Source organism: Sus scrofa, chromosome 4 (genome assembly GCF_000003025.6).
Source record: "Sus scrofa isolate TJ Tabasco breed Duroc chromosome 4, Sscrofa11.1, whole genome shotgun sequence".
Taxonomy (NCBI): domain Eukaryota; kingdom Metazoa; phylum Chordata; class Mammalia; order Artiodactyla; family Suidae; genus Sus; species Sus scrofa.
The window spans coordinates 81,508,613-81,535,319 of record NC_010446.5 but is presented as its reverse complement, the minus strand read 5'-3'; the positions used below and the strand labels follow the sequence as shown (position 1 = coordinate 81,535,319).

General features: G+C 40.2%; 1 protein-coding gene across 1 annotated transcript; it reads right to left on the bottom strand.

Annotated features, from left to right (window-relative positions):
* On the bottom strand, positions 221 to 25,099 carry SLC19A2 (solute carrier family 19 member 2). The gene is made up of 6 exons (NM_001142667.1): positions 24,820 to 25,099; positions 13,280 to 13,879; positions 5,508 to 5,730; positions 4,240 to 4,432; positions 3,426 to 3,567; positions 221 to 990 (listed from the first exon to the last, which is right to left on the bottom strand). The coding sequence occupies exons 1-6, from the start codon at positions 25,021 to 25,023 to the stop codon at positions 862 to 864; spliced, it is 1,491 nt and encodes a 496-aa protein (NP_001136139.1). The 5' UTR covers positions 25,024 to 25,099; the 3' UTR covers positions 221 to 861.

Here is a 26,707-nt window from a genome sequence, read left to right as displayed (position 1 = left end):
TAAAATGGGCTTTTGTTTTTTGGTAACTTTAGCCCATTTAGCAACTTTTTATCATAGAATTAATAGTCCTTCATACTGAAGAATAAAAGACAAGCAAACCTACCTTAAGTTTTCTGATTAGTTTTCACTTAGACTATTCGCAGGCCTCACAACTTGCCTTAGTTTTAACTAAATTAGCTTCTCTGGGAAGCATATGAATAATATTAAAATGTACTTCTAAGAAAAATCTACACAAGAACATAACTGTCAAGATGGGAATTGAAAACATTTACACAATGAATTTTTAAAAATAACTTAAAATTAGGAATGACACATACTCCTTATAGGATAGGACACCAAACCAGAGCAAATACTGCCAGTGACAGGAACAACTTTCTTCTGTAGAAACACAAATGCCCATGAGTAACAGTGAAACAAGGATTAAATTGAACAAAGGCAGGTGCTGTTACCACATGTTTCTATTCTGACCTATAATACCTTATAGCCCCTGGTTCCATCAGGTGAAGCATCTGGCTAATCAGATACAGAAGCACTTGACCTACGAAACACCAAACTCACTTGCTAGCAAGAATACATCACCATGTACTGCTTGGTGGCTCCTATTACTTGGTTTTCAAAAGCAAGTTCTCTTCTGAATCAGAAAAAAAGTCATCCTTAAATTGGCTCTCATAAATAATTCATTAAGTAAACTTCACCTCTGACAGTATTCTGTTACTCTTGGAAGACAGGTATAGTCACTTGGCTCCTTTGAAGCCATGAAATGCACACTCATAAATATATGTCTACACTTTAAAAAATTAAATATATCCAGGCACAGTTGCTGTGCAGAGTTCTTGTGAAAGGAAATTCATCAGCAGTGCATTATGAAGTGGTCACTTGAGAACGTGATTCTGGATCTTCCTGCTTTCTATATTTCTTCATAATACTGACTGCACCATTAGCCAGGAAAACCACAGCAATGAGTGCAAAATAACCAGCGTAGATGAAGAACTAAAAAGGGAGGAAGAAGAAATTTATAGGATTAACAATTAGAAGTTAAGCCCTTTTATTACATCTATGTGACCAGACTCTATAGTTAAAGGTATGTTTATTTTCTCAATAAAACTTTAAAAAACACAATGTGCCAGGCGCCGAGGATTCAGAGACAGCACAGCATGATGTTACTGAAGCCTCACTGCCTGGGTTCAAATCCTGATTACACCCCTTACTGGTTGTGTGACCTGGATTGAGAGACTCAGTCCCTGAGCCTCAACTTCATTTATAAACCATTTTTTGTAGCTCATAATATTTTCTAATTACAGAGTTGTTGGGAAGGGATGAGATTATGCATGTTAATGTTTATTAGCACAGTGCTAATGCTGTTAATACTATTGGTTTCTGTTTGGTTGGTTGGTTGGTTTTTGTTTTTAGGGCTGCACCTGAAGAATATGGAAGTTCCCAGGCTAGGGGTCAAGTTGGAGCTACAGTTGCCAGCCTACAGCACAGCCACAGCAATGCCAGATGGAGTCACATCTGTGACCTACACCACAGCCCAATGCAATGCCGGATCCTTATTAACCCACTGAATGGGGCCAGGGATCAAACCCTCATCCTCATGGATACTAGTCGGGTTTGTTTCTGCTGAGCCACAGCAGGAACTCCAATACTGTTGTTTTTATTTTTGTTGCTGTTATTGCTATAACTGAATCATAGTCTCTACCCTCAAGCTGATAGGTAGGTGGCTATGAGTAAAAGATCAAGAATTCTCTTTCCCAGAAGAGGGCAGTAGAATGCCAACTATATTCCATTATAAGATAACTTTTTATAAGAATCTTCTCTAAACCAATTTTTTAATGTGATTATATATTTTATGAACCATCATCATCCTCTTAACAGAATACTGATAAGCTGGTTCATGGATACAATAAGCATGTTGCTGTAACCCTTTGAACCAGATTCTTTAAAATGTGGATACATTTTCCTACAAGAAACCTGTTTTTTTTTTTTTATTTATTTTATTAAAGTATAGCTTATTTCCAATGTTGTGTTCATTTCTACTGTACAACAAAGTGATTTAGATATACTTATATACATTCTTTTTCATATTCTTATGGTTTATCACAAGATATTGAATATAGTTTCCTGAGCTAAGTAGGACCTTGTTGTTTATCCATTTGATAGTTTGTGTCTGCTAATCCCAAACCCCCAATCCATCCTTCCAGGAAACCTGTTAATTAATTATGGCAGTTATGAATTTCAGCAGAGCCCACAAAATTCTATTATTCCATGTTTAAACCTACCCTTTCCATAGCAAGATGACAAGCATTTAGTTCTCTCCTACCCTCTGTCCCAGTGTAAGCAGCTAACCCTTGAGAGGTCTTTGTGAGGCTTTTATTGTAGGCAGACAATTGGGAAACAATATATCATTCTTACTAAAAGGAAGTAATAAGCTCCCACTTCTCTTCTTTGTCCACCCCCTCCTCCATCCTTTTTTGAGGCAGCATGATGGCAGAGGGAGATGCCTGGGCTTTAGAGAAAGATGCTGGTGTGATCCTAGCTCTGCTCTACTGCACTATTAACTGACTGTGACCTTAAACAACACAGTATCTCTCAGATGCATTTTCTTGATGTCTAATCCTAATAACAAACCCACAAAATCCTATATAAATAAAGTACCTGGCACACAGAAAACACTCCATGAACCTTACCTATTGTTACTATTTCTCTTTTAGATCTCCTTAGTAAAAAAAAAAGTTAATTACTGCTAACATGTTAGGTCTTTGTATTCTAAGAAAACTACAGTGTTAAGTAAGGAAGGAATAATGGAGATGGAATCATTTAGGCTGAAAGGGGGTGGGGTGGGCACTCACTTTTTGATTCAACTGCCCATTTTTGTTTACCTATACAACTCCTGAGTGAATAAAAGTATTCACGTTGTCTTTGGGAGTTCGTACAGGTGTTTTCTCAATAGGTCATGTGTTAAGAATCATAAGGCCATTCATTAACAGCAAGTCATTACTTTGGTATTTGGGTGAGGGGTATTTTAAGAAAAGAAGGGAGGAGACTTAGAGAACTTTGAAATGAAGCAGACCATCTCAAATATGGGATTCAGCATTCCAGGCATGGAATGAAAAAGGGAGGGAAAATAATAATGGATGAGGAAGCAGAAGAACTTGGCCTGGAAGGAACCAATACTACCTCAGCGATACCAGGCTGGATATTTAACACTCAGAAATGTCCTAGGGCCTCATCAAAAATATGGTGGTCTGAACACCCTCCTGGTACAAAAGAACTAGGGGGAGGAAGTAACTGAAGGAAGGAGGGGACACTTTCACCTTTCATTGTATATGTGTCTATACTGTTTGAATTTGTTTCCATTAAGCATGTTCCACTTCTATTACCCTGATCAACCCGTAACATCTTCAGTACCAAAACAGAGACTTTACCTGAGTGGTAATTTCCAAGCCCAGGCCACTGGCATCCACCACAATTACAGTGAGTAGAGTCTGTAGGGCCAGAGCAATGAAGGTATTTACACCAAACACTAGGGCGTAGCGCTCCATGCTGAGGCTTGCAGCAATCTGAAAACTTAAAAAATAAATAAAAAGAATGAATAGAAAAAAAGTTATTTCCAGAATAGTTACAATTTTTACTTAAAAAGTGAAGAGCAGACCTATCTTTCTACTGTCAATTCCCTTTTTAAGCAAGTGAAGAGTATTTTGTTGCTAAATGATGTAGATCTCATGCAAACATCTGAAAACAGCAGAAACATGGGAACAAGAAAATAAACCTTGCCTAAATGCTTCCTCGACAGAAAAACTGATAATGCATACATAATATAATGTTTTCTCCCGTTTGCCTCTTTTAACCAGAAGTTTTAATTTGTAAAGAAACCAGAAAGTTAATCCCATCCTAGCTCTTCCTAACAACGCTTCTTTGAATCAAAATATATACGTTGCTAAAAAAAAAAAAAAAAAACAAAAAACTGGGAGTTCCCGTCGTGGCACAGTGGTTAACGAATCCGACTAGGAACCATGAGGTTGTGGGTTCAGTCCCTGCCCTTGCTCAGTGGGTTAACGATCCGGCGTTGCCGTGAGCTGTGATGTAGGTTGCAGACGCGGCTCAGATCCCGCGTTGCTGTGGCTCTGGCGTAGGCCGACGGCTACAGCTCCAATTGGACCCCTAGCCTGGAAACCTCCATATGCCTCGGGAGCAGCCCAAGAAATAGCAAAAAGACAAAGAAAAAAAAAAAATACATACGTTGCTATAGTGATGAGTAACATGTAGATGATTCTGAAGACAACGTAGGATGCGTAGCACACCCAAATGTTACCCACAGTGTCCATGATGTACACTGCAGCAGCAATCAGGAGAGAAAACACAGACAGTGTCAATTCTCCCCAAGTAGACCAGGATATTTTTATGTAACCAACTGCAAATACAGCAACAGCACCTACAGAACAAAAAGAAAATCAGTTATTTTGCTAAACAAATACTATTTCAATAAAGTAAAAATTCACCTTGGATTATTATATTTAAAGATCTTTTAATTTATAAACACGATAGCTCAAGATTACGGAGGACCTTGAAAGTCAGGCAGAGAATTTTGGACTTGATGGAATAAATAGTATGGAGCCATGGAGAGATGATGAGAGTTTAATTAGGACAGCCGGTAATGAGATGGAAACGAAGGACATACAACCAGGGATGCTGCTAAGGAAAAACTACTGAGGTGGATGCAGAGGCAAGCATCCAAAAGAATCATCGCTTGTAGCTAGGCAATGTGGCAGGATGGGTCATCTCTCCTCCCAGCTAAGGGGCATTTTAGAACATGGTAAAATAATGACGATGATGATAATGACAGCTAAAATGTATCGAGTGCTTTCCAAGTGCCAGAGTTATAAGTGTTCGTAGAAATCATTACAAATCTTCCAAAACCTTATGAGGTAGGTCTACAAGTTAGAAAGAGACAGCAAAATATAACAAAGACACAGGCTCTGAGTTCAATCCTTGGATTTACTAAGTACCATTTATATGACCTTGGGCAAATTATTAACCTATACTTCCACAGCTTCCTTAACTGTAAAAGGGGGATAATAATTGCACCTATCTTAGGAATTACGTGAGGACTGATTAATATACACAAAGTCTTTAGAACAGCACTTTGTGCATATTAACACATCTATTAGCTACTGTTGTTATGAAGTACTGTACATTGCTACTCAGTTTCACAACAAGGTGTAAAAGCACCCAGAAATCAGAGATAATGGAAACTTGGATAAGAAGACAATTTAGAGGATCATTACACTAGGTTCCCCAAAGATTATAAAGAAGTCAAGTTTGTTAGTCATAGTCCTCCAACACTTGAGTATTTCTATATTTTCATCCTGAATTATAAAATCAGAAATTCAATTAAATAAATCATACCTTTGGGATTACTACATTTTTGGGGAGGAGAGGAAATCTGATTATGGTTGACTTAACTACCAGAGGACCCTCCCCTCCTGACCTTGCCCTGCGCCGCTTACCTAGTAAGGTTGAAACGGCCTCCACACCACCATTGTAGATAGAAGCATGGCGAGAAGGCATCACCTGCTCCCACAGGCCCTGTGCATAGTTCACGACTTGAAAATAGCCGCAGGTAGAGAGGGCCCACCACACAGACCAGCAGAGCAGAGGGCGAGAGGAATAGCATATCAGGAAATCATTCCACAGGACCCTCAGCACAAGGAGCCGGTCTGGCTTGGATCCCTACACAGAAAAATGGAGAAGGCAACTGTACAGAAAGTAATTGTATAGACTCAATGTTCTATAGACTTTTTTCTTTTTTCTTGTGAAAACTAGTTGCTTATTTCATACACACACATACACACATATTTTTAAAGAGATTTTTAGAAATTACATTTATCCCCTCTGGGGAAAAACACATTCTCATCCTCATATAATTTCTACTTTGAATGCTCTACAAACATTAGTACGTCTAGCAAGTGCTATATTCTATAAAAAATGAAGGTACAAAAATGGTTAGAGATTTGTACTTCAGCCAAAGGGAGATGACATGCACATCTTCCCACAGTGGCAAGCAACATTAAAATAAGCAATAATTACTGGCCCAAGGAAATCACTGTTCAGGTAGAGTTCACTGATGAGAACCTATCAGAGTCACTGAAAGATACAGATTAAGACAAATCTTAGAAAGAAATAAACCAGAATATTGGCAGCAGTTCTCTGCTTTGTGTGGTAACCAGTGATTTTAATTTTCTTCCCTATGCTTTTTTTTTTTTTGCTTTGATTTTTTAGGACTGAACCGCGGCATATGGAAGTTCCCAGGCTGTGGAGTCAATCAGAGCTACAGTTGCTGACCTATGCCACAGCCATGCCAGATCCAAAGCCGCTTTCTTGAACTTTGTATATTACCCAATATTCATAAGAACTATTGCTATTATAATGAAGTAATACAGCTACTATGCTTGTGATAAGTGAAATAAGACATTACTGAGCTATGTACCATCATCCCTGGACAATACCAAGGAGTCAGTATGAGATTTCAGACTCTCTGTGAAACATCTCTGACCCCAATCCTATCAAAGCTCAATCTATTAAAGGTTGACTCAATTCCGGAGGCTTGCTCAGAACACAGGAAATTTTACTTTTGTGGCTAACATGGGAAGGCAAAATGAGGGAATCCAAAGGGACCAAAAGGAAGCTAACTATGAAGTAGCATAGAAGAGCTGGGATGAGTGACAGGAGCCATGTTACAAGTGAGTAACAGCGATGGCAGCAGCATGACTCAACCTGCTTACTGGTTGGAGGCTTCTTGGCTAGAGGCCATGTCTTGCACATGAGACTCTCCAGATATAAAATGATTATGCCCTCTTGCTTTTTTTTGCTTTTTGAAAACTGAGGTATAACTGACCTGTATCATTAGGTTAATTTCAGGTATATAACATAATTCAGTATTTGTACACATTGTCAAATGATCACAATAAATCTAGTCAACATCTGTCACCACAGTTATAATTGCTTATGAAAACTTTTAAGATCTACTCTCTTAGCGACTTTCAAATATGCAATTCAGTATTGCTAACTATAGTCACCATGCTGTACATTACATCCCCATGACTTATTTACAAATGGAAGTTTTGACCTTTTGACCCCTCATTACCCCATTTCACCTACCCCACTGCCTTTGGCAATGCCAACCTATTCTCTGTATCTATGAGCTTGGGTTTTTTGTGTGTATTTGTTTTGTTTTTAGGTTCCAAATATAAATGAGATTGTATGATATTTTTGTCTCACTTTTTTTTTTTGGCCACGGCTGTGACATGCACGAGTTTCCAGGGCAGGGATCGAACCCAAGCCACAGCAATGACAATGCCAATCCTTAATCTGCTGAGCCACAAGGAAACTCCACTGTCTGACTTACTTCCTAGGTCCATCCACGTTGTTGCAAATAGCAAGACTTCATTTGTTTTTTATGGCTGAATACCATTCCAGTGTGTGTGTGTGTGTGTGTGTCTGTGTGTCTGTGTGTCTGTGTGTGTGTCTGTGTGTCTGTGTGTGTCTGTGTGTGTGTACGTCACATTTTCTTTATCCACTCATCCATCGATGGACACTTGGGTGGTTTCCCTATCTTGACTATTGTAAATAATGTTGCAGGGAACATATGGGTACCTGTATGAGTTGGTGTTTTCATTTTCTTTGGATATATACCCAGAAGTAGAATTGCTGGATCATATGGTAGTTCTACTTTCAATTTTTTGAAGAACCTCCACATCCTCACCAACACTTGTTATTTCTTATATTTTCAATAACAAAACGGGTGTGAGGTAATGTCTCCCTGTGGTTATCATTTGCATTCCCCTGATGATTAGTGATGATGAACATCTTTACATGTGCCTGTTGGCCCTCCAAATGTCTTAGGAAAAAAAATGTCTACTCAGATCTTCTGACCTATTTTATTTATTTATTTATTTATTTATTTATTTATTTATTGCTCTTTTAGGGCCACACCTGCAGCATATGGAAGTTCCCAGGCTAAGGATTGAATCAGACCTGTAGCTGCTGGCCTACATCACAGCCACAACAACACAGGATCTGAGCCGAGTCTGCAAACTACACCACAATTCACGGCAACCCTGGATCCCCAATCCACTGAGTGAGGCCAGGGATCAAACCTCCATCCTCATGGATACTAGCTGGATTTGTTTCTGCTGTGCCACAATGGAACACTTCCTGCAATTTTAAAATTGAATTCTTTTTTTGCTATTGAGTTGTACTGAGTTGCTTATGTATTTTGGATATTAACCCCTTATCAGACATATGATCTGTCAGTATCTTCTCCCATTCAGTAGGCTGCCTCTTCACTTTGTTGACTGTTTCCTTTGCTGTGTAGAAGCTTTGTAGTTTGATGTAGTCCTACTTAATTATCCTTGCTTTTGATGCTTTTGGTGTCAGATTAAAAGCAAAAATCACTGCCAAGACAGATGTCAAGGAGCTTATGACCTATATTTTCTTCTAGGTGTTTTATGATTTCAGATCTTATAGTCAAGGCTCTAACCCATTTTCAGTTAATTTCTGTGTAGCCCCTTCTCCTTTAAATGGAACCTTTAAATGGGTATAGTTAGGTGTTTACAGTACCAAACTTAGATACTACTCTTTTCTCACCTCAGTTATAGGCAGAGGGAAATTTGTCTATAATCAAACCAACAGCCAGAATGGAAATTTTCAAGGATAAGTTTGCTTCTTCTATTACGTGCTGCCAAAGGACACAATCCTGATACTAATTCTTGCTATAAAAAATTAACTTTTTTTCATGATGATAGGAAGACTATCATTATTTCCTCACCTACTGATAGCCTATTACCCAAAAGATACAGAATGAGCCTTAACCAATGGTGATGGATAAACTACGTCTGGTTTCAAAGAAAAGGAACCAAATATGTATCACAGAAAAACTGGTATTTGAGACAGACGTTAGGAGATAGATAAGATCTCAATAGAGAAGAAATAAAGAACAACATTCAAGACAAAGGAAATAAGAACAAAAGCACAAAGGAAGGTGCTTTTGATGTGTATTTAAAAATTAGTGATGATCAGGTTCTTCTCCATCATAAAAGGCTCTGGGACACTTTTTTGCTCCGGCCTGCTGTACTCTTATCTTGTTCCAAGAATAGTCATTCTGGCCTTGGCCTGGTATCTCACAAAGCTCTAGTTCACAAGCTTGGAAGCAGGGCACTGGAGACCTGTTAGGAGTTGGCATGGAGATCTGCCTTTGGCTACTCTTTTTCAGGGGAGATGACAACTATCTGAACTTCAAAGACATTAAACCGCAAAAGGGAGGGGGTACAACCAAACATGGCTACACACCCCCCTCCCAGCCATCCCAACTCAGACATATCCATTGGAGGGGTCCAAGTGCAAATATCCAAAGGGAAAGATTGTGACCACAACTGAGAAAAAAAAGAGGAGGGTCAAAAGGGAGACGTTGTCCTTCACATAAGTCTCTCTCAGGGCCAGCCTGGTGCAGAAGGCAGAATACTGCCCAATACAAATTTTCCAGCAGCCCTTTGTACCATGATGCTCTCCACTCTTTCAATTCTGAAGGCTATTCTGTCATGAAGGAACATAAAGATGAGTATTACATAACATTGAGAAAAACAAGTTATAAAACTACATGTAGATTCTAATTTCATTTACTATAAAATGTATACAAGCAAATAGCAATGTTTAGAAAGGAGCACTAAAATATTAATAGCAGTAATTTTTCACCAATCATTGAGATTTTGACTTCTTTTCAAATAATTTTCTTATTTAATTAAAAATTAAGCACGAATATTTTTAATAAAATCAAAAGAGAGATCTTCTTTTTCCTCTTAAGATGATATGTTTACTAGCTATATATAGTAAGAGTGACTTTTGATGTTGTTGTTGTTGTTGCTTTTTAGGACTGCACTCACTGCATATGGAAGTTCCCAGGCTAGGGGTTGAATCGGAGCTACAGCTGCCAGCTATGCCACAGCCACAGCGATAACGAACCCGAGCTTGTCTATGACCTACACTACAGCCCAAGGCAATGCTGGATCCTTGACCCACTGATTGAGGCCAGGGATTGAATGCATGTCCTCACAAATATTAGTCAGGTTTGTTTCCGCTGTGCCACAACAGGAACTCCAAGAGTGACTTTTGAAATTAAATAAATAAAGGCCATCTCCCTAAAATGCTTGAGAAGTTATTTCTTTCCAGCAAGAAATTGGAGTCTCTACGGTACTAGTTTTTGGACTCAACTAGATCTGCAGTGGAAATTTTGACTGTGCCACTTTCTGTGTGACTTTGGGCAAATTACTTAATGTAAGCTTCAGTTCCTTTATCTGCAAAATGGGGATAATGATACCTGTATCGTAGAGTTTTAGCAAGAATGAGCTAATGAATCTCAGGTTCTTAGCACAGTATCTGGTACCCTGGTCAAAATAAACAGGAGCTGAGATGACGATGATGATGAAGCAGTATACCTGGCTACATGCTGATAAGACAAAATTCTAAATCATAGGCTGTTTACTGTAGAATGTAAATTAATGCTTACTTCAACAGGTTATTGGAAGAACTAGATAAATATTATCCAATATGCAGCAAGTTTTTAATAAATGTTGGTTTCTCTTATATTCTATTTATTATGCCCATTAATGCAATCAACAAATAATTTCTGAGTGCCCGTATTATGTGTTTGGCAATGTTCTAGATGCTGGTGTTATAGCAGAAAAGTCCCTGCCCTTATGAAACTTTCATGGGAATAAGGAGTCAGATGATGAACACACACAAATAAGAGAGCTTACAGCAGGAATAATATTATAAAGAAAATAATGGATTAGCAGGTGAATGTAGTGTGAAGCAATGATTGCTAAGAGTATTGACTGGCTTTCTGAAAAGCTGTCTGAGTTGAGACCTGAGTGGTATATAGGAACCAGCCATGAAAATCAGAATGAAGGGCAGTCAATGAGAAGCCCTCCTGATTGAAGTGCTGAAGTGGGAATAAGCTTGATGTGTTTCATCCCAATTAACAGATAAGGTCAGAGAGGTTCGCAAAAGGCCAGGTTGTATGAGGTCTTATAGGCCATGATGAGAATTTTGGATTTTCTTCTACATACACTAGAAAAATGAAGGGGACGGATAATTAGGGTTTAATGCTTAAACCATGAAGATCTAAGGGTTGATGACTGCAATCAAATTACTTCTCTGGTACTATGTGTCCCTACATGCATGGAGGACTGGACCGGAAAGGAAAAGTTGTTCATGGTATGCCTGGGAAGCAGAAGAAAAAAGACAGTACCTTCACACCCATCAGCCCACAGAAGTCAGGATTCTAGAGTTATGTGTAGTTCTGCACAACTCATTAATGCTGGATCCCAATCCTTATCCCTGAAAATGAAAGGATGATATGATCTAAAGTTCCCTGTGACTTTAAGATGCTCTGATTGCCCTATGACCTGTGGTTAGAATCACATTTTTTTTAATAGACATGCCCTTGGCATGCAGAAGTTCCCAGGCCAAGGATCTAACCTGAGCCACAGCGGTAACAACACTGAATCCTTAACCACTAGGCCACCAGGGAACCACTAGAATCACTTCTGACTCTGTAATTCTCTAGCATGTCAAGAATTGACATTTTACATCTCTATAAAGAGCAAATATCAGGTTGGTCTAGAACAGAATTTTTTTAAACTTTAGACTTTGACTCATTAGCAGGTAATAAAATCAACTTAGTGGGAAGTGATCACATTACAAAAAATAAATGCAATGTGTCGGGGAGTTCCTGTTGCGGCGCAGCAGAAACGAATCCGACTAGTAACCAGGAGGTTGTGGGTTCAATCCCTGGCCTCGCTCAATGGGTTAAGGATCCGGCGTTGCCATGAGCTGTGGTGTAGGTCGAAGACACAGCTCGGATCCCACATGGCTATGGCTGTGGTGTAGACCAGCAGCTATAGCTCCAACTCAACCCCTAGCCTAGGAACCTCCATATGTCCTAAAAAATACCCAACCAAACAAACAAACAAAAAAAGAAATGTGCCAGAATAGACTATTGTGTTATAAAAATTCGGTTTCATGGATGTCTTTGAGGGGTTCAAGACTTCAGTGGAGGAAGTAACTAAAGATGTGGTGGAAATAACAAAAGAATTAGAATTAGAGGGGAAGCCTCAAGATATGACTGAATTGTTAAAAATCTCATAATAAAAACTTAAATGTATAAGTTTCTGCTAATGGATGAGCAAAGAAAGTGGTTCCTTGAGATGGAATCTATTCCTGGTAAAGATGCTGTGAAGACTATTGAAATGACAACAAAGGATTTAGCATATATTACATAAACTTAGTTGATAAAGCAGTGGCAGGAATTAAGAGGATTGACTCAAATTTTGAAAGAAGTTCTACTGTGGGTAAAATGCTATCAAACAGCATTGATGCTACAAAGCAACTGTTTGTGAAGGAAGAGTCCATCGATGTGACAAACTTCACTGCTGTCTAATTTAAGAAATTATCACAGCCATTCCAGCCCTCTGCAACCACCACCCTGATCAGTCAGTAGTCATCAACACTGAGGCAAACCCCTCAGCAACAAAAAGATTATGATTTTCTGGAAGCTCAGATGATGGTTAGCATTTTTAGCAATAAAGTATTTTTAAATTAAAGTATGCATATATTTTTAGACATAATGCTATTACACACATAGTAGACTACAAACATAACTTTTATGTGCACTGTGAAACCTAAAAAATTGTGTAGCTCACTTTATTACAATATTTGCTTTATTTTGGTGGTCTGGAACTGAACCTACAATATTTTTGAGGTATGCCTGAATCAGATATAATTTCCACCACAGATAAGGAAGATAACTTCCTACCCTAAAATACTTTGGACTTCAATTCAGAAGCTGGAAATGGATATTCATCATTTATTGGAATCATTTCATCTATTCACTTAGAAAAAATTTTTCTGAGAGTTTTTTTTATATATCAAGTTCTGGGGAAAGAAAGATGAAGAAGAAGAGACAGACAATGCCATGGCTTTTAAGACATCTCTGATACAAACAATATAATGTGCCAGTCTGATCTCAGAGGTCCACTCCAGGGGAAAATACATTTGTCATCCCTAAGATAAATCTGAGTTATCTTGAACAAATGAATGAACCAATGAACCAAGTCAAAATAAAACCAGGATCCATATGAATCCACGGGGTTTTCTGTCCATGTTTTCAACATTGGTCTAGCCCCCAGAGTAGCAACCACAAGACATAGAAGGCTGCACTTACCTGTTCCTCCATGGGAGGCTCTTCTGTATTTAGAGGGATTTTTGATTCAACGTCCTCCCACTGGGGAAGGTGGTTAGAAGCTGAGGTGTTAGTAGAAATGCCACCATTTTGTACCTTGATGCCATTCATTCCCTGGGAGGCAGGAACGTGGTGAAAGAAAAGGCTCTTCTGTGGCATAGGCAGAAACCAGGCCACAGCGAAAGCCACAGAAACACAGGTAAGAGAGATGACATTCAGGCTGAACAGGGACCAGTCTGCCACTGAGACGAGGATTTGTCCTAGTACAGAGCCTACTGTGAAGCCCACCAAGGTGGCACTTCGGCAGTAACTGGTGACTTTCTGGTACATGCTCAGGTCCACCACACTATAGATATAGGAATAATAGGCAATTTCGGTGGCGGTGGCAATGCCATAGAAGAATTCCAAGAACTGAATGGCCAGCAGTCCCTGGGCATAGAGCAGCATGAACCATGTCACAATAAGGCTGAGTCCCTGCAGCAGAACAACAGGTTTGTAACGGAGGTAGTCTGTGGCAAGGAACACAGGAAATAGCAGCACCAGGTAAGAGTAAGTCCATACTGGGTATATTTCATTGAAGACCTGGTAGAGAAAGGATAAAAACCCATTAGTGATATCAAAGGACCTGGAATATTCCTAACAATTTATTCTTATGAAACCATCTGCCACACCTCAAAGATCTCACTCTTGGCAACCAAAGAAATCCTGACAATTCCGATAAATGTTTAGAATATGCTTCCCTCTTTCCACCATATCATCTTTTTCCTAATTAAAATCTTCCCTATTCATCAAGGCCTAGTTCCATGCTTTCCTCATCCTGGAAGGCTTTGCTGCAGCTGAAAGTATTTGTATCCCAAACGTCAAAGCTCTCTTGATGCTGCCTTATGTGTCAGTCTCCTAAATGACTCTTCAGTTACCTCCTTGATCAAGATGCACTGCTTCTTAACCATGGCTATATATCTCCAAGGAGTTTTTAAAAAAAAAAAAAAAATTGGATGCCCAGTCACAGGCATTTTTCAAAAACCTCCCAGGAGATTTTAATATGAGCCAGAGTTGAGAACCACTGCCTATAAAGATTCTTTTAAAGGGTGGACTTGACTTTTTCATTTGTACAACAGCATACTGTTTGGAAGATATTTGGCTCAATAAATGTTTTGGAAACAAGTGTTTTGGAAACAAGAGTTTTGGAACCATCGTTAATTCTTCTAGCTACACAATGGGGAGCCTTGATCCTACTGTTTGATTAGATTTCTTTGATTTTAAGTTTCATTACTTTGAGGGTAACAGAAATAGATAAAGAAAGTAAACCTATCCTCCAGTCTTTTTTTTTTTTCTTTGCTTTTTAGGGCTGCACTTGCGGCATATGAAGTTCCCAAGCTAGGGGTCAAATCATAGGAAGTTCCCAAGCTACACCACAGCCACAGCAATGCCAGATCGAGCTGAGTCTGCAACCTACACTACAGCCCACAGCAGTGCCAGATCCTTAACCCACTGAGTGAGGCCAGGGATCTAACACACACCTTCATGGATACTAGTCCAGTTCTTAACCCACTGAGTCAGGACAGAAACTTCCTGTCTTACAGTCTTAACAAAGTAACTATCTGTGGACGTATAATAGATGACTTTGATGTCCTTCTTTTTCTTGCCTGTAATAAGACAGTGGAGGGTTTTGTTGATTCCATTAGTTTTTCATTGGAAGGCAGTAGAAATCATTTCTAAACCACAAAGATCCCATCACTTACTATATGATTTTAAGCAAGTTTTTTTTCAGTTCCTTTTGGCCTTAATCTCCATTATCAGTAAAAGAGAAGTAAAACCTGTCATGTGGTTGTCTGTTGCTAGAATTAAGTGAAAGAATACATGGAAATTGCATACTCCACTTTATTTTTTCATACGTCTAATGACTGAAAGGACTGAAGCTGAAACACAGACCAGTTGGACCAATATGAATTAAATTAATTAACACTGATCACCTGGGCCAATACAATTTAAATTAATTGAACTGCTGTCACCGTTCTTCCAATAACAATCATGACAGGAAACTTTTCCCTGTTCTACCAGAGCCCAGCAAGCTCCTGGAGTTAAGGTCAGTTTTTTAAGCGATCTTTTCAAAGTATGAATCAGTGACCCCAGTTTTTAAGTGCTTTCTAAAAGATAGTCTTGCTAACAAGCTAACTGCCTTGTGATGGAGCAATCTAATCCTTGGCTTGACTTTCTTTTTAATTCTCGTGCATACCTCAGTTCACTCCAATGTAAAATGGACTAATTGTTTTAAGTTTTTAGAGGAACAATCAAGTAAACAATGATTATACAATACAGAGAACATTACAGAGAACTATAAAAGTAAAACATAACCTGAACTATGTTCCAGACTTGATCTCTGACTGGCTGAATATCAAAAGTGATTGATCAAACTAACAGCCCCACCTTCAATGAGTTTTGGTCCAATCTGTTTGCAAATCATTTAGCAAACCTCCATTTAGGAACCATTCTTGCGTCTGAATGTGTGCACTAAAGAATAATTGAGAACTTTTGAAATGATTCTTATTCACGAATGCGGAAATTTCAGCAAACAAGGAATAAAGTGCACTTGGCTGACAAAACACAGGGTCAGATGACTCTCAGTAGAAAACCAGAGGGGAAAAGGGCAACCTTGAGATGAAAGCTGCGAAGAGTGAGCAGTCGCTGTAGACTTCTCACATGTGTGTTCCATTACCAACCTCCCACTCCTTTTTTGCCTGTAGTTTTAAAGATATTCTCCTACAAGTTTCTTAGGTGTGAAACTGCCTCCTCTGTATGACTCTGCAACTTTCTTCTTCCGATTTTCCTCAACACAATACCACAAAGCTGTTAGAGTCTTAAAAGCACCTTCCTTTCTTATCCCATCTCCGTTTTTCTACCCCGGGACTCCCACTGCATTTTCACTTCAATAATACTATCTGTGCTTTGACTTTCAATAACAGCTGTCCCCAGACGATCAACTGCCAAGTTTTCATTATATAAATTTCATTCTTTCAATTATCAATTTGAAGTGTTCATAAATCTAGTTCTACTCCTAATACAAAACCACAATTTAGATAATGAAAACGAGGAAAAGAAACGTCAAAGAGAAAATAAAAATGGGAGTTCCCGTCGTGGTTCAATGGTTAGTGAATCCAATTAGGAACCATGAGGTTGCAGGTTTGATCCCTGGCCTTGCTCAGTGGGTTAAGGATGTGGTGTTGCCATAAGCTGTGGTGTAGGTTGCAGCCGAGGCTCAGATCCCGAGTTGCCGTGGCTGTGGTGTAGGCCGGCGGCTACAGCTCCGATTGGACCCCTAGCCTGGGAACCTCCATATGCTGCAGGAGCAGCCCAAGAAATGGCAAAAAGACCAAAAAAAAAAGAAAAGAAAAGAAAGGAAAGGAAAAACAATAACAAAGGCAAGTTGGGGGGTGGGGGTAGAAACCAGATAGGTTCTCTTTAACTCTTTAGTATTATTAATTATAATAAATTAGAATACATTTAATTTAAGAGAAGTCTGAATTTACTCCTAGGAGAGAGATCAACCTAAGAGGAATGTCCCTCCCCACAGTATTATCAGCATTATAATAGCACATCTCTACTGCTGGGCTAATCACCTCACCTACTTTACCTCATTTAATCCAAACAACGCTAAAAGATAAGTACTTTTGAGTGCTCTTCACCCACCAACACCAGGGACTGCAGCATGGAGTGCCTACCAGAGCAGAGGGATGTCGCTGACCCAAAGGAAGAGGAGGAGGAAATCTCTTCCCCTGAGCACAGGGAGGCCATGGACTTGAAAGAAGAGGAGCAAGTCTCTCTACCTGAGGAGGAGGAAGACACTGATTTGAGGGAAGAGGAAGAGGAAATCACCCCATCTGCGGGGAGAGAGACTTGTGAAATGAAGGATGGGAAAGAAGCCCTATCCTTTAAGCCCAAAGAACAAGCAGAGAGCGTGGAATCTCTGGAAGAAGAACAAATAAGTGTATTCCCGCCTCCAAATATGTTTCTTCCTCCTGATGCAACTCCCCCTCACCCCATGTTTCCCCCTCCAAATGAATTTCCCCCTCCAATTGCACTTACCCCTAACTCTGTGTTTCCCCAAAACTCCAAATGAATTCCCCCTTCAAGAAAGTTCCCCCTTCGATATTTATTTCCTTACATTTTATCTCCTCCTCAATCTTATTCTGACATGCTCTCTTGTGCTTTGGCTCCTTTCTGGCATTTAGAAATTTATATTAAAAGCAAAACTAAATTCAGTCAGAATTGTATGTTCTATATTAGAACAATGTATGTCTGGTAAATTTTCTAATTTACCAGAATAATAAAGCACAGGTCTTTATTGCATTAAAAAAAAAAAAAAAAGAAATCTATCAAACATATAAAGAGGAATTGGTGCCCATCCTCCTTAAACTCTTTCAAAAGGTTGAAGAAGAAGGAATACTCCCAAAGACATTCTATGAGGCCACCATCACCCTCATTCCAAAACCAGGCAGAGATACCACCAAAAAAGAAAACTATCGCCCAATATCATTGATGAATATAGATGCAAAAATTCTCAACAAAATCTTAGCCAACCGAATCCAACAACATACCAAAAAAATTATACACCATGACCAGGTTGGGTTCATCCCAGGTTCACAAGGATGGTTCAACATACGCAAATCAATCAGCATCATACACCACATTAACAAAAAAAAGGTCAAAAATCATATGATCATCTCAATAGACGCAGAAAAAGCATTTGACAAAGTCCAACATCCATTCATGATCAAGACCCTCGCCAAAGTGGGTATAGAGGGAACATTCCTGAATATCATCAAAGCCATTTATGATAAACCCACAGCAAATATAATCCTCAATGGGGAAAAACTGAAAGCCTTCTCACTCAAATCTGGAACAAGACAGGGATGCCCACTCTCACCACTGCTCTTCAACATAGTTTTGGAAGTCTTAGCCACAGCAATTAGACAAACAAAAGAAATAAAAGGCATCCATATAGGAGGAGAAGAGATCAAACTGTCACTGTATGCAGATGACATGATACTATACCTAGAAAACCCTAAGGACTCAACCCCAAAACTCCTTGAACTGATTAATAAATTCAGCAAAGTGGCAGGATATAAGATTAACATTCAGAAGTCAATTGCATTTCTGTATACCAGCAATGAAACATTAGAAAAGGAATACAAAAATACGATACCTTTTAAAATTGTACCACACAAAATCAAATACCTCGGAATACACCTGACCAAAGAGGTAAAGGACCTATACGCCGAGAACTATAAAACTTTAATCAAAGAAATCAAAGAAGATGTAAAGAAATGGAAAGATATTCCATGTTCCTGGATTGGAAAAATCAATATTGTAAAAATGGCCATACTACCCAAAGCAATCTACAGATTCAATGCAATCCCTATCAAATTACCCACGACATTTTTCACAGACCTAGAACAAACAATCCAAACATTTATATGGAACCACAAAAGACCCAGAATCGCCAAAGCAATCCTGAGAAACAAAAACCAAGCAGGAGGCATAACTCTCCCAGACTTCAAGAAATACTACAAAGCCACAGTCATCAAAACAGTGTGGTACTGGTATCAAAACAGACAGACAGACCAATGGAACAGAATAGAGAACCCGGAAATAAACCCTGACACCTATGGTCAATTAATCTTTGACAAGGGAGTCAAGAACATAAAATGGGAAAAGGAAAGTCTATTCAGCAAGCATTGCTGGGAAACCTGGACAGCTGCATGCAAAGCAATGAAACTAGAACACACCCTCACACCATGCGCAAAAATAAACTCAAAATGGCTGAAAGACTTAAATATACGACAGGACACAATCAAACTCCTAGAAGAGAACATAGGCAAAACACTCTCGGACATCAACATCATGAATATTTTCTCAGGTCAGTCTCCCAAAGCAATAGAAATTAGAGCAAAAATAAACCCATGGGACCTCATCAAACTGACAAGCTTTTGCACAGCAAAGGAAACCCAAAAGAAAACAAAAAGACAACTTACAGAATGGGAGAAAATAGTTTCAAATGATGCAACTGACAAGGGCTTAACCTCTAGAATATATAAGCAACTTCTACAACCCAACAGCAAAAAAACCAATCAATCAATGGAAAAATGGGCAAAAGACCTGAATAGACATTTCTCCAAAGAAGATATACAGATGGCCAACAAACACATGAAAAAAATGCTCAACATCACTGATTATAAGAGAAATGCAAATCAAAACTACCATGAGATACCACCTCACACCAGTCAGAATGGCCATCATTAATAAATCGACAAATAACAAGTGCTGGAGGGGCTGTGGAGAAAAGGGAACCCTCCTGCACTGCTGGTGGGAATGTCAACTGGTACAGCCACTATGGAGAACAGTTTGGAGCTACCTTAGAAAGCTATACATAGAACTTCCATATGACCCTGCAATCCCACTCTTGGGCATCTATCCGGACAAAGCTCTACTTAAAAGAGACACTTGCACCCGCATGTTCATTGCAGCACTATTCACAATAGCCAGGACATGGAAACAACCCAAATGTCCATCAACAGATGATTGGATTCGGAAGAGGTGGTATATATACACAATGGAATACTACTCAGCCATAAAAAAGGATGACATAATGCCATTTGCAGCAACATGGATGGAACTAGAGAATCTCATACTGAGTGAAATGAGCCAGAAAGACAAAGACAAATACCATATGATATCACTTATAACTGGAATCTAATATCCAGCACAAATGAACATCTTCACAGAAAAGAAAATCATGGACTTGGAGAAGAGACTTGTGGTTGCCTGATGGGAGGGGGAGGGAGTGGGAGGGATCGGGGGCTTGGGCTTATCAGACACAACTTAGAATAGATTTACAAGGAGATCCTGCTGAATAGCATTGAGAAGTATGTCTAGATACTCATGTCGCAACAGAAGAAAGGGTGGGGGAAAAAACTGTAACTGCAATGTATACATCTAAGGATAACCTGTCCCCCTTGCTGTACAGTGGGAAAATAAAAAAAAAAATAAATAAATAAATAAATAAATAAATTAAAAAAAAAAAGATGATTAGCAAACAGGAAAGGGGGGAGGGGAAAATTAGGAGTTTGGGATTAACATATACACACCCTTAGATATAAGACAGATAATCAGCAAGGACCTACTGCATAGCACAGAGAACTCTGCTCAGTATTCTGTAATAATTTATATGGGAAAAGAATCTGAAATAGAATGGATATATGTATATGTATAACTGAATCACTTTGCTATCCACCTGAAACTAACACAACATTGTAACTCAACTATGCTCCAATACAAAATAAAAATTAAATTAAAAAAAAAAAAAGATAAGTATTTATCATCTTTCTTACAACCGAGGAAACCTGGCCTTAAATGAACTCTCCACAGTTATCCCAGCTAGTCACTGGCAGAGGGAGGACTTTCACCTGGAAATTCTGAATCCACAGCACTAAAATGCTTCATTTCTTCTCTTGGAAAACTGTTACTGATCATCTACCATGTTCCAATTTACTTCTCATGCCAATAGCAGCCTTTTCGATCTGCATGGGGGTGTTTTATGAAGAGAGAAGACCAGATAATCTCCAGAGCTTAGCCACTGGGTTCTCAAGTGTCCCCAAAAGAAAAGCCCTTCATGGGGGTTACATGAAGAGAGAAGACCAGATAATCTCCAGAGCTTAGCCACTGGGTTCTCAAGTGTCCCCAAAAGAAAAGCCCTTCTCTCTTGATGTCTCCAAGGAGAAGCTGTCACACCAGGAAATGCTTCTTTGATGGATACTTTGAATCTTGAAGGGAAACTCCCTAAACAAAAAAAGGTACAGATTATAGAGTCTTACTGTCCATATCTGGACAATAACTTATCGCAGGTATTTGCTGCCATGTGAGCAAAGGGAATTGATTTTATTGTAAGGTGCCATTCACAGCTCTTTGGATCAGAGCTTATTTGTGCTTTCTTCCGAGATACAAAAAGTCAAGGGAAACAGATGTTCAGTTTTAAGCTCTACTTCAGATTTAGACTTTTAGAATCAAGTTTCAATTAAACAGCTAGTTAATAAGCACTTATTTGCACAACACTGTTTTGTAACTGCATGGAGATCACAAAAACAAAACAAAAAAAGAATAAAATGAAGCCTCAGTCTTCTGGGAGTTCTGAACCTGGTGTAGAACATACACACAAATTATTGATGAGGTAGACAGGCTATATGGGATTGCTTATTTGAAATGGACTTGGAAGGATGAGAAAGTTGGAGGCTAAGAGAAAGATATCAAAAGCTATGTATGGGAAGGTTATTCCAAGAAGAGAGCTCATCTTTGAGTCTGGTCAGTGGATGAGACTGGATATACTGGATGGGATGAATGTGGATGGAGCCTGGACACGCTTAGCAAGGGAAAGAAGGATGCAGTAGGAGATAAGGGTGTTAAGGAAGGAAAAGCCAAATTCTCTAAGGCTCTGAATATCAGGAAAATAGTTTTAATGTTTTAAATATATCAACAAAAGCTAGTGAATGTCAAATCACATGCTGAAAAAGATGAAGGGAAAAAAGCTTTTGGTGATAAAGAGCTCTATTTTTTTAAAGGTGTGGCTTTCACCTATTGAAACACAGTCAAAGTTTAACCTGTTTAAAATTTATAAAGTGATGGAGTTCCCATTGTGGCTCAGTGGAAAAGAATCTGACTAGCATCCATGAGGACGCAGGTTTGATCCCTGGCCTCTCTCAGTGGTTAAGGATCCGGTTTTGCCATGAGCCGTGGTGTAGGTCACAGATGTGGCTTGGATCCCACGTTGCTGTGGCTGTGGTGTAGGAGAGCTGCTATAGCTCCAATTCCACCCCTAGCCTGGGAACCTCCATATGCTGTGGGTAGGGCCCTAAAAAGACAAAAATAAATAAATAAATAAATTATAAAGTGATACAAGTTAATGGTTCTCCTGAAATCTAAGAAAAAAAAAATCCTTTGGGAGTGGAAGAGGAAATTCTGACCTCTCCGCCCCTTTTGTCTTTGGACTTGGTTAACAATAGCTCTGTTTAAGATGATCACACTTGGCCCATCTAAAGTCTCCTGGGGGAAAATACAAAATTCAACACAAATATCACTGACTATGATTTGACATTCGCCTTGCCTAAAAATCATGTAATATTAAATAAATATATAATTCCCCACTGATGAAAACAAGCACTCAGGAAGGAGAACAAGTTGTCCTATTTATTTCAATTATTGGAGATTCAAAAAATCCAGGGTTCAAGAGAGGGTGGACAGAGCCATACTGTGCACAACACATGACCTGCTGCATATGACCAGCAGAGCTGGCTATGATTCTGAGGTCCTCAGAGACAAATGACAGCCCTTTCCAGACCACCAGATTTCTCTTCAGACCTGCCATCTTCCTTATCTAACTTGCAGTAACAGAAGTGTGCTATGTTTCTGTTATACATTCAGCAACTATTTCCTGGGCTAGGGTACCCCTGCCTCATTCCTATACCCCTGAACATATTTCACTCACCCCAGGAAGCTTTCTGATAAGACAGGGCAAGTGACTGCACATCACATACCAATTCCACCCAGGGCACTTGGACAAAGTAGGTCTGCTTTCAAATATCAACACTGGGAGCATGTTTTTCCCCCATGTGCACAAGCTGTGCAGATCACATGGCAGTTCACATGAAACTAATTGTTAGCAGCCCACAAGCAGAATCATTTCTGCTTCAGTGGCTATACTCAGATTCAGTTGTTAAGGGTCTCCAGAATCATTCTCTTTTGTATTTACTGTCATTTTTTTCCTGTAGAACCATTCTATTCATAAGAGTTGGCTCCTTCCACTTTCCTATTGTTTTTAAAAAATATTATAGTTCAAACAGGTAATGAATGGTCCATATGACTGCGAAATAGAAGATCTAATGTTGGGTAAAAGCTACTTGCTAGTGGTGAGATGATATGAGAAACAAGTGAAATCCTCAACCCAGGGTTCAATGCCAATTTTCAATTCCCTGTTAAGTTCTCTTAAAAATAGAAGTGGTGTATGGATTGACTGGCCAATGGGGACCTGCACGAGGAATTCTACCCAATATTCTGTGATAATCTATATGGGAAAAGACTCTGAAGAAGAATGTGTGTATATGTACAACTGAAATCACTGTTATACAGAAGAAATTATCACAACATTGTAAATCAATCATTCTTCAATAAAACTTAAAAAAAAAATGGAGGAGCAAGGCAACAACAAACTGGACTATGAGTAATTATATCCTGCACTAACCTGTTATGCAGGGATACCAAGTTGCTACTCAGAAGTGACTACTACTCACAGGGGAAGGAGTAAGGTTTAAATGGGAGAAATATTTCATAGGCACTGGAGCAGGGAGGCAGGGTGGGAGGAAGAGTTGACAGAGGAAAAAACGGCTAACAATTCCCCACTCAGCTTTCACTCTTTGTATTGTTCCAGAAAGGAATACCGGGCCTCAGTTTTCATGCTTTGTAGTGTTCAAGGGAAAGGATGCTGAATCTGCTTTATTTGGGCCTTGTGGTAGCACCTTAAATTTAACTCCTTCTTCAGTTAATATCTTCTTCAAAAAACAAGTGTTGAGATTGACCATACACTTTAAAGAGTTAAATACATTTTTAAAGCACACCATGCACTTCTGGAGTACTTAAATATCCTCCCAGGGAAAATCACTCAGCAAGAAGTTCTTGATCATGGACTATGTACTCTCAATTACTCTGAACACAGCAGAACAGAAAGGAGCAAGACTAACATCCGTGAAGCAACAATTCACAATGCCAGAAGAACTCTAATTAAATTCCAACTATGTGACAACACCTAAATATCTGCTTTTATCCCAGGAGGTTGGTAGAGGTGAGAGGCAGGGCATATTCTAGGACATAGTCTCACGCAATTAAAAATCAAGACGAGATAAGGGATGGGTTCTTGTCCTATACAGTCCTTATCTGAGTACATCTATCTGTCAAGGGTAAACAAAGTAAGGTAGGGGAAGGAAGAGGGTACAGTAGGTAGAGGGAAGATCCTTTCAGAAAACAGGAGTTGCCTTGCATCTGTTTCCTTACTTTCAGGCAGCAAATATTTATTTAAACCTTCACTATGTTCGAAGTACAACCTGCTGTTTTCCCTTTTTTCTCCAAATATTCTTCTCCTCCCCGCCCCCCTCCCACTACTGGTTCAGTCTGAGCAGAGTTACACAGTTACAGCATCATCCGCACATCGCCTGAAGCACAAGGGCACTAGGGTTTCCGAACTGCGTTCCGAACCCTTCACCTGAAACATGTCCTATAAATTCAACGGAGGACAGAAAAACAGCATGAATTACGGCAGCGCCCAGCAAGAAGCCTTTTTTCAAAGAGGAACATTCAGGAATCTCTCCCCAGAATGGCTCCTGGGGCTCAAGCGCCTTTCTCAGTCCTGTCTTTCAACCGCACCCGCCTCGGCCCGCCCGTCCCCTCTGCCAGCGGAGCCAGCGTCCTCCCGCCGCGCCTACCTCCCTCTCCGTCAGGTTTTTGTCGGGCCCCAGCAGGTAGGGGGTCAGGAAGGGCTCAGACGGCCTGAGGCTGGCGAAGAAGCCGTAGGCGCAGATCAGCGCGGTGGGCAAGAACCAGCATTCGCGCGGGACCCGAGCCGTGCGCAGGAGCACGGTTGCGGCCGCCGCCGCCGCCCGCCGGGACACCGGGCCGGGCACATCCATCCGGGGCGCGAGGGACGGGGACCCGGCCCCTTCCTGCTCCTTTTCGTCTTCCACCAACTGGAGTCAGGTTGAAGCACTGCCCCAGTGCGGGCACCTGCGATCGTAAGTGTTTCCTCCTCCCGGCAGGGCCAAGCACTTCTGGGATGGCCGCCTCCGACCGCAGAACCTCTCAGCTTTTCCTGGCAGCAGGATCTTCACGTGTCGCCGCCCGCAGCGCCACGGAAAACCTGACACTCCCGAAGACCCACCTTCCGCCACCGCCTCCCCGCTGGGAGCCAATCACAGCGGACGTAGGGCATTGGCTTCTCTTCTATTGGTCACAAGCTGGGAGCCCGGGGCGGTGGCGGTGGCTGCAACACGCCTGGCGGCTGACGTCCTCTGGTTCGGGCGCCGAGGACTTGGAGGACTCAGCTCCTAACGCGACTGCTTGTGGTTTCGGCGCGCGACGGTCAGGCGGCGATCGGCCCGCCCACGCTGGAGGTCGGCTCGGTCATGCTCAGTGCAGCAGCTCACCTTTCCGGAGTGCTCCATGTGGGCTTTATCCCCACGGAGAGGAAAACGCTGTTCCAGTCTTCTCTCTCATTTTTAAACGCAGTCCCTCTCTGGACGTCCGCTCACATTCTCCTCAAGCGGCCAGCGCGGGGCAAAGATTTAACCTTGAGGCGGAAGAATGCTCTATTTTTCTTCCAGCGGCTTTCAGTCTGTAGATTGTATTCATCTGCAGTAAAAAGACATGGGAAGCCTGGAACCTAAGCAGTTCAGGGCGTTTACCAAAAGACCGAGCTGGAAAACGATAAAATACTGTGAAAAGAATGAATGAGCTAGTCACTTAACAGAAGGACCATGATGGAGTTCTAATTAAGGGTATTAGCTTTATTTCATTACTTTTTGTAAGCGGGGTACAAAGAAAGTAAACATAATTGTAGATATATCCTGTGTTTAAAGGGTAAGGGGGAAATCCCGAGTCATTAAAGCAACAGCAAAGTATCACCTCTTTATTAAAAAAAAAAAGTCTTGGCATAGTTTTCAAGGGCAAAGCTTGAAAATACCCAGGGTTTGCTTTCACTTCTCTCTTTTTCTGCCTGACTCAGCTTGACGGTATCCCAGTCCTTTCACTGCAGACCAAGCTGCACCAAAAGCAATTTCTCCTGTGCAGTATTTGTAGAGTACAGATACTGCCAGAAGCTCACAGAAAACATTTTGAACTGTTTTGCTTTATGTATATCACGAATCATCTCAAATTCCCTTCTGAGTCAGCAAATGACCCTTTTTGCAAAGAGGATACTTTTTGCTATCAGCCACAAAAAATGACTCTCTCTACCACATGGAAGGACATACCAGTAAAGGGAATGGAGATTTGTTTCTAAGACTGTGCAGTGAATGCACTGAAATGTGTGAGTTGATTAATCACTGAAGGAATGAAGTTGTTGGTATTTGCATCTATCAGTGGGCCTCAAAGTGTGGTTCAGGAAGCCCTAGGGATTTGTGGGATCTTTTCAGAATTCCACGATGTCAAACTACTTTCATAATAATACTAGGACTTTACTTTCTTTTGCCCTCTGGAGACTACCTGATGTGTGATGACATCCCTCTAAAGGATAAGAGAATATGTGTTTGTAAATTTTTGTGTTTAGAAACTTTCCAAATGAATTTCTAATATGGCACTACCAGTAGGTATAACTCA